This window comes from Bidens hawaiensis, unplaced genomic scaffold, assembly GCF_021521415.1.
Source record: "Bidens hawaiensis isolate Kalapana, Puna unplaced genomic scaffold, B.hawaiensis_p1.1 tig00003237_1, whole genome shotgun sequence".
In the NCBI taxonomy this organism is placed as follows: Eukaryota; Viridiplantae; Streptophyta; class Magnoliopsida; order Asterales; family Asteraceae; genus Bidens; species Bidens hawaiensis.
In genome coordinates this window covers 1,225,788-1,235,128 of record NW_027491176.1, presented here as the reverse complement: position 1 = coordinate 1,235,128, position 9,341 = coordinate 1,225,788, and the positions used below count along the sequence as shown (strand labels likewise).

Genomic DNA, 9,341 nt, shown 5'->3' with positions numbered 1-9,341 from the left:
CAACGGGCCGTGAAAAACATGTCAAATATAATTGTCAAATATAATTAATTAATTAATTAATAGTAGATATTTAGTAGCTCTATGGTTCATAAATTCTAACTTCTATGTAATTCGATTTTCTCTTACTTTGAAAGTTATGGATCAGTTATGTGATTGTTTATGCTCTATGAAGTATAAGCAAATTAAACTGGAATTGAATTAAAAAGAAATCTATTATGTGGGTAAGCTAAAAAAACATTTAATAAGTAACCATTTAATATATATTTTATTGTGATTACGCGTGCTCTAAAGGTAGTTATATAATAATAATAATAATAATAATACATATATTATGTTACTCGAGTTTTAAAAGATTATAAAAAGAGAGTATATAAAACAAAATATATACGTTATAAATTCCCTAGTTTATAAATTTTATGTAAATTGATGTTAGAAATTATAGTTTTATCATTTATACCAATATCAATAAACAAAATGTTTAGAAATAGAAAGAAATTAACACACTCGAGCTTGAAACCATCTAATCTCGAGCTTGATTTTTCAGCGTGATAAAGATTATTATTATTATTATTTTGAACGGCCAACAACAGATAGGAGGGGAAGGGGCACTCATGGGTACTACCCATGCATCGGCCAATCATACACCGTTATTTCATTTCTATTCTCAAGTATCCACAAACCATAAATAACTAGAAACACCTACACACAAGTACCTTAAAACTTTTTTTGGTTTTTGTTGAAATCTAAAAATAAATAAAAAAAATAAATGTAATTAAAATTAAAATTTCATTAAAATTAAAAAGAATTACATAATTGAAAACCAGAAAAATAAAATATGATGATAAAAAAAAACACGAACATCTAAACTAGATCAACTATAATTTTTTCGCAATTTCTCGTTTGCGGGTTATAACGATTTTCTTCACCTTGTCCTCTAGATGATCGTGTAGCCTAGTATATTTCTTAAAGTCTTTGTCATTCATAAGAACTTCTTTACGTTTTTCACGATGACGACTAACGATTTTTTTAGAAATGCGTGATAAAGTAGTCGTGGCTTCCTCTTCGTCTTGCTCGAAGCATCTTTGAAAAAGCATATGCTACGAAAAAAATATCGTTATCAAAATCGTTTGACGGTATGAATATCCCGATATCATCGTTTGAGAAGTTAACCATTGAGGGTTTGAGTAGATAGAAATGATGAAGGTTGAGTGAATAAAAATGGTGAAATGTTTAAGTGAATAGAAATGGTGAAAAGTTAGTGATATTTATATGTAATAAATTGATTATTAATGGGTTTTTTATTTCTTAAAAAGTCTCCTATGGTCATATGTTTACACCGTAAACCTTTGACACAAATTGTAACTTGGCAAACTACCCACATAGTTAGGGGTGAGTTGCCACGTGGTAAACAAACCATGAACCTTACCTACACTAGTGCCCCCGCCCCTCTAAGTGTCTAGGTACTCCGTATGGGGTGACCCAATGGCAAAAGGTCACCGCCAGCTAACCCAACCCAACCCAACCGTTCGGAGCCCTTAAACGCATCTAAGTTATCTCCAATTCAGGGGAAACACCATTGGCCCGAAGGCTCACCGGTTGTAAAACCCGAACACACTCAAGATCGAATCGAAGATTAAAAAACTCAAACACCAAATTAACTGGTAAATTTGTTAGAAAGAAAAAAAAAGACAACAAACAAGCGTAGGTCATATGTCCGTACAGTATTATATAAAACAAACATTTAGAGGTAGTTTGTTACAAACTAACGACAAACTAATTTGTTAATTCTGCGGCTGCTTCCAAAATTCAAAGTAAAGACAAACGTTAGGAACAATAAGGTTCCGCTGTCAGTCGCAAATAGAAAGAATTACAACAAACCACTTGCCGGCTTCAACAAGACAACTGTTTTTCTCTTACCTCGTATATATCGTTAAACACATTGATATCTCAAACATGTCTGTCTTCTTCTATCATAACCACATTGCATGTCCTTGCTAGATCATTCCAGAACACACAAAAGATTAATTTGGTTTTGAACAAAACCCACCATTTTTTTTTATCATCTGATGAGTATCGAATTCGGGTTTCGTCAAGTTTGAAAGAAAGAACAATGCGTCGTGGACTTGAAGGTAATTATTATTTTGAACAATTGTTTAAAAATGTGAACTATTTTTCTTTGGCTTTTTAATTGGTGTGCATGAATGGATTTTGGGATGTAAATAGTTGAAGTCCGTTTATGTTCATTCGTTTAATAAATGAACTAACATGAACAAGGAATTCACGTTGGTTCAGTTGTGACATGAACGTTCGATAATGTGTTTGTATACATCCATTTATGTTTGTTCATTAAAGGTTTTAAATATATTTTAATGAAGGGTTTAATCTTGATAAATGTTTAAAGTATTGGAGTTTAAGTTTTTATTTGAGTTGTTAATTTAAAGTCATTATTAAGTGTAAATAGTTGGTTTATGTTTAGAGTTTAGTATAAATAATTTAATAAGGTTAATGTTTTATGTGTGGGTCAAGTTTTCAATTTTACATAATAAAGAAAAAAGTTGAACGAGTTGTTCAAATTGTGTGTTCTCATGCTTGATTATTGTGGCCTGGTTTCCAACATTTAATGGATTTTCTAATCTTATCATATAGATTTAAACAAAATTATACCCTATAGAACAAAAATATACTTCAGTATTATGCGATTAATTTATATGTAAATTAGCGGTATGAATATGAAATTATGAATGTTAAAAAAACACAAACTTGGTAGCCTGACCGAACCGTTGACAATGACTATTTCTGTTAGCTAAATAAAATAAAACATAGTTTGTTTTCATTTGTGTCCGTTCACCGTTCACGTGCAAGTTCATTTTCTTAATGAGCAATCACAAGCAAGAAATTTTGTTCTGTTAGGTGTTCGTGAACCATTCGCCTGTCCGATAAAAGCTATGGACGAACATGAACAAGGCCTTGTTCGGTTCGGTTTGGTTCGTTACAGTCCTAGACTCCTAGATGGATTTGATGTGAGATATGATTTGATTATGTTTTTTGCTTGATAATAATGCTGTAAGTTTGCTTATGCAGCTGCATCTCCAGTACCATTGGTACTTAGTCAAGAAAGCTCGCGGGGTCATCAGTCGACACCTATCTTGTTGGTCCTCCTGGTGGCATTGATTATGCTTCTGATTTTGCTGACTCTTGTATTTGTCTATCTGAAATTTATCAAACCAGCACGGTTGAAGAAGTTGAGAAAGCGGAAACACTGTAAAAACAGCGGAAAAGGTTACTGCTTTTTTGAGTATTTTGGATTTACTTATGAATGGTCGATTCGGGTTTGGTTTTATCTCTAACGGGTAAAAGAAGTAAATTTAAAATATGTTTGAATGGGTCAAATAAGATTGAAGGTCACAAAGTGTGCTTTCAATGCATAAGACCTCTCAAATTAATGAAAATTTTAAGCTTTGTACTCACTTTAAGGTTGTTCAAAAAGCTCGTTGCTCGCTTGAAATTGGCTCGTTGTGAACGAGCTGAGCCAAGCGCGAGCTGAGCCGAGCGCGAGCTGAGCCGAGCGCGAGCCAAGGCCAGCTCAGCTGTTTCGCTCATTTAATTTGTGGCTCATAAATATATAAATAAATAAATAAAAAACAAGTAAATTCCAAATTTTAGTATATTGAAAATTCTCTTAATATAGATAACTTTTTTTTGGCACTATTTAATGAGAAAAAAATCCAACAAATATTGAAAACTATTGTTTGGCTTGTTTTATAACTTATAAGTAAATCCCAGATTTTAATATATGTAATTTACAACCCTAAATTTAATATCTATATATACATTATGAATCATCTAGCCCATTGTGTGACCTCTAGTATTTTTATGATTCGCAATGGTTTAGCCTATTAATAACAATGACATATTGATTAAAATTTCGTTTATCGCATTGCAGACCCGAAAGATTATTTGAGTGGGAATCTTCGGACAATAAACTGCTTTAGTTTCCAGGCACTAAAGAAGGCAACTAAAAATTTCAATGAGTCTAATCTTCTTGGTAAAGGTGGATTCGGGTCGGTTTATCTGGTATGCAACTCGCATAACCTTCTTTTATAAAGTCCAAAATTATGTATCATATGTTGTTTGATGTACTCATAAATGTCAATAATTAATGAAGTGTCAAAGTTTTGACCCGTTTACTTATAAACGGCCCAATTTGGATTATGTTTTATCTCTAACGGGTCAAAGAGGTAGGTAAAATAAATAGCGACTGAAAGTTGTCTAAAAGTGTATATTTTTGATAAACAGAACCTCATAAGCCATTTTATTAAAGAAGTTATATTACTATCGAAATAATATAGATTTTGTAATCATATTTAATGCTTTAATTATTTATAAAAAGAAGAACCTGACCTTATTTTGACCCGTTAACTAATCCATAGGGTGGTAAACTAGTCGGGTTTCGTGTATTGAACCTGAAAATATCACACAAACCAGAAAAATCATGCCACACACATTAGTTCGAACACGACGTGTGTATTCATGGGTTGACATGTCACATGAACATGACCTGTTTAACCCTAAAAAAATTTATTAATTTGTATTTTTGTATATTCATAATTTAAAATTGTAGATTTACATATTATTTTATTCTTTTGAAGCAGTTATGTTTAAAGCATGCCAATTTATTTTTAAACTTCAAACTTTTGTCATAATAACACCCAAATAGTTTAAGTTATTACATAAACACATTTATTAAAAAAAAGGCGGGCTAAACAGTTCAACTCATGAATCAGCCGGTTTGACACAAACAGGACCTTTAGCTAAACCTGTTCCCAAGTTCACTGACCCGGACCATTTAGACTAAACCGATACATGCAAATTTCATTTCGCGTCGTAAATTCACATTATTAATAACGTTTACGTGGTTTTAATAGGGTAAGTTAGCAGATGGTCAACTTGTTGCAGTAAAACAACTGGCCCTTGAAAAATCACAACAAGGGGAAGCAGAGTTTCTTGCAGAGGTGAGGATGATCACAAGCATACAACACAAGAATCTTGTTCGACTTCTCGGCTGTTGTTCTGAAGGGCCTCAAAGGCTACTTGTGTATGAATACATGAAGAACAAAAGTTTGGACCTCATTATATATGGTACGCGTATTTATGTTTTATCTCTAACGGGTTAAACGGGTCAAATCAAAAAAGTGTTTTAGTCAAAACTCAAAAGGTGGTTGTCTTGTGCAAGTTTTGACATTTTTAGTCAAAACTTAAATTTTCTAAATCAATTGATAAAACCGAATAAGCCGAAACCAAACCATATACATTTTAAAAACTGCAAACTGAAAAATCGAAACTGACCGGTTTTCAGAAACTCAAAAACCGAGCTTTCAGTTTTTGCTCCAGTGGCCTACTAATTTTTTTTTACTAAATAGTACCGCATATGATTACGAAAGATATACATTTTCCATAGTAACTTTTTAAATAAACGAATAACAAAGTTTTGTTAACTAAAAGTACACTTTGGGCAAATTTTGACCCTATCGACCCGTTTCCTTTTCCTAATTTATTTTTACCATATTGACCCGTTAGAGATGAACATAACCCAAATGAACATCACCACATCAATTCAAGTTAACTGTTTTTTTAAAAAAAATGTGTTACTAGTTATGTTTTCTTTGTGAGCAGGAAAAACCCATATGTATCTCGATTGGAACACTCGTTTCCAAATAATATTAGGCATTGCTCGAGGCTTGCAGTACTTGCATGAAGATTCACACCTTCGGATCGTTCATAGAGATATAAAAGCTAGTAATATTCTTCTAGATGACAAGTTTCAACCCAGAATAGGAGATTTCGGGTTGGCCCGGTTTTTCCCAGAAGACCAAGCTTATCTTAGCACAACATTTGCTGGAACACTGTAAGTCTTCATTCAAGTATTGGTGTCCACGTGGCAAAATGGTGGGCCCGGAGGTTGGGCAGTTGATGATAATAATAATAATAAATTAATAATATTCAGAGTTTGGTTATTTTCCATAAAAACATGAAATGGTCAAACTAGTCAACTTTGAGTTGGCGGGTTGAACTGTGCAATCTGAACACGACTTGTATATTTATTAATGTCAAAAACATTAACCATGACCCATACTGCCATGCATACTTGAAATCTTGTAACATGAATATGACCTGTTTAACTCATTTATCTAAACACGTCAAAATAGGTTCAACGGGCTAGCAAGTCGACATGTTTGATTAAACGGGTTAGCGGGTCAATATGTAAATGAAACAGGCTGGTGGGTCAGCCATTAAATGATTTAAACAGGTCAACTCGAGTACGATCTGTTAATTAAATCGGTCAACCTGAATACAGCCCATTTAATAAAACCTGACTATTTTCATGTTGTGTCAGATACTGTCACCCCTAGGTTTTTGTGATAATATTTAACACTATAACTTTGCATAAAATTTATAAAATATACACAAAAGTACTCCTGGTATAACTCGACCAACCCGGTAAATTTTGGGCCATATAAAATTTTTCGCATTTTGACCCGTTACCCTCTAACCTCATGTTGGTTGCGCCCGATTAGATATACAGCATTTCTTATGATATGGTCTCGATTGTAATGTTTGTTTTACTTTTTGTAGAGGCTATACGGCGCCTGAATATGCAATCAGAGGACAGTTATCCGAAAAGGCTGACATTTATAGCTTTGGAGTTCTTGTGCTGGAAATCATAAGCTGCAGGAAAAACACAAATCTTAATTTGCCACTAGAAATGCAATACCTCCCTGAATATGTAAGTCATCTACATCTTATTAACCAAATTTTTATATTTTATTTTTCATTTCAAAATTATTAGTTGTATTAAATCTTTTAAATGATAATTACCAAGTTTATTATTTTTCAACCCGTTGCAGGCTTGGAAGCTATACGAACGGTCAAAAATGATCGACCTTATAGACCCACGAATGCGAAACGCAGGTTTTATAGAAAAAGATGTAATGCAAACAATCCATGTGGCATTATTGTGCCTTCAAGCTCAAGCAAACATAAGGCCACCCATGTCAGAAGTTGTGGCAATGTTGACGTGGAAGGTCGAAATGGTAAAATCGCCATCAAAACCGAAGTTTTTAGACCGAAAAAACCGGTGGAAAAATGAAAAACATTCATGGGAAACTGTTTCTGCTGATTTTCCTTCAAACCTTGAAAGTGAGTCACCTTCTTTAACACCACCACCAAATTCAAGAGACTTTACTGCCAGCCAAAGCTTTTCAGGAACAATGGTCAATGTTTAGCATACAGATTTGTTGTCTTTTATATGTATAAATATGTTTTTTTTCTGTTATAGAAAAATATGTGAATATGAATTTTGGGCATGTGATGAATAAGGGGTAAGAGGAAACTCTTAACCCATAGATTGTGTAAACTCTTTTTGATGTCAATAAAAAGACTGATATCTATTTTTGGTTGGCCTTGTAGTATATAATATTCTCAATTTCAATCACTCTTTTATATTTATTCATCTCAAATGCTGATTACACTTTTTTAGACTTATGTCAATCAGATAGTGTATAGATGCATTCTTATGACTGCTATTTGGTAGACTTATCAAATAAAAAGTGATCTTTTTTTAACAATGTAGCGAGTATACATGATACCTTTTTTAACAAGGTAGCGAGTATACATGATACCTGATGTCTAATTACCTGGCATATACCCGTTGGGGATTGAACCATGTCTAGGGCCTGGTTTTACAATTGGATAGGAGACTGAAGAAACACGGATCCGATCCCCTGGTATGGGTCCTGGATCCAATGAGTCCACAAGGTAAAATACAATAACTATTAACACAGTATGAGCACAACTTCCCGAAGTCCAATGACCGAAACCTGCAAAATAGACACCGTGAGTCTCGTTACAGGAAGGACAAGAGGGGGGGTCTTCCTGTAACCACCCTCCGGCGTGAGAATCAGTATCGTTCGTAAAGAAGAAGTACTGAAGTAAGTATATCAGAGTATAATCAGAGTATAAGTGAGTCAGAGTGAATGTGAATGAATGCATACCTTATGCAGGTTGACAAGGTATTTATAGCCGAAGGATGTAGGAAGGTGATTGGGTCAGCTGTCCTCTTCTAGAAGATCTTGGTAACTGCCTGGACGCGTGTCCCTTTGTGATAGGTTGACCTATACATCCCATGTGCATGGGTATAACAACCTGGACACGCGTCGCCTTATGATAGGATGGATCATACCCTGGCCATGTGCACGGTTATAACAACCTGGCCAGGTGTCCTTTGCTCATTGGCTGGCGAGTCACGTATTCTTCAAGCAACAATCGTGAATACTCTTCTAGAGGGTAATTAGTTCATGATAGCTGTCCAATTGGCATTACCTTCCAGTCATTTTGGCGGACAGATGTCATATCTCGCGGATGACTTCTGAGGGTGCCTGGATGCTTCCGCGTATGGTGTGAGGACATTCTTCCTCTACCGTGTTATGCGGATGATCTGTATATCCCGCGGGTGATATATAAGGGGTTTCTCTACGACCCGCGGGTGGTACTTAAGGGTATTTGGGTCTTTTTGGTACCCTACCTCTATAAGTCCCCCAATCCAGTGTTTCTTCCGCGTAAAGTCTTTATGCGGGTGAAATTTTGGACTTAATGTATTTGGGGGGTTTTTGAATTTTGAAGTTTGGTAGAAAATATCTTCTGTTGGTGTAGATAATTATGAAAAAAGGGCAAGTTTACCACTCGCAGGTGCGTGAACAGGTGATGGAACGTTTATGACGGCTGTCATTGTACCCGACTGTGCAACTTTTTCTCTTTTTCGAATTTCCCGCGTGACGTGGCGGTTGTTGATTAGGCGATAACTTTCTCTCTCCACTGTTCATATCCCATCGCATTAATTGCGATGGGTATAAATAATGGGAGATACCTTCTAGTCGAAGTTTTATCGCCTTTGATTTATGATATCTTTCTTGTTTTCTCTCTGATAAAATACTGAACTTCTTGTACACCCTCTTGCTATCTCACCAAATCTTACAATAATGTCGAATGTTCAGACCGAGGTTGATGAAATAGAGGTTCAATGGGATCTGGCTGAGTATCAGAAACTTATTGAAAGTTATGGTATCCCGCCGCCGGAATGGGAACCGGAATTTCCATTACCTGGTTCTATAGCCAGCCTGCCACCACCTAGCAAAATGGTTGTGTATTCTAATTATTTCATCTATGGGAATTTCCGGTTTCCCATAACGAAATTTTTCATGAAGGTGCTGACCGCATATGGGATCCATTTATCCCAATTGCATCCGCGTGCTGTAATGTGAGTTCGCCATTACAAATTTCTATTT

At 34.9% G+C, this 9,341-nt stretch overlaps 1 protein-coding gene across 1 annotated transcript; it reads left to right on the top strand.

Annotated features, from left to right (window-relative positions):
• The first annotated feature begins 1,911 nt into the window (after positions 1-1,911).
• LOC143622590 (cold-responsive protein kinase 1-like) lies at positions 1,912-7,320 on the top strand. The gene is made up of 7 exons (XM_077093693.1): positions 1,912-2,129; positions 3,082-3,279; positions 3,944-4,074; positions 4,926-5,139; positions 5,674-5,905; positions 6,634-6,784; positions 6,906-7,320. The coding sequence occupies exons 1-7, from the start codon at positions 2,111-2,113 to the stop codon at positions 7,281-7,283; spliced, it is 1,323 nt and encodes a 440-aa protein (XP_076949808.1). The 5' UTR covers positions 1,912-2,110; the 3' UTR covers positions 7,284-7,320.
• Positions 7,321-9,341: the final 2,021 nt, after the last annotated feature.

Excerpts from the sequence above, each read along its gene's own strand:
- LOC143622590 (XM_077093693.1), top strand. Across the intron at positions 5,906-6,633 it reads ACAACATTTGCTGGAACACT|AGGCTATACGGCGCCTGAAT; the intron begins GTAAGTCTTCAT and ends TACTTTTTGTAG. Across the intron at positions 6,785-6,905 it reads TGCAATACCTCCCTGAATAT|GCTTGGAAGCTATACGAACG; the intron begins GTAAGTCATCTA and ends AACCCGTTGCAG.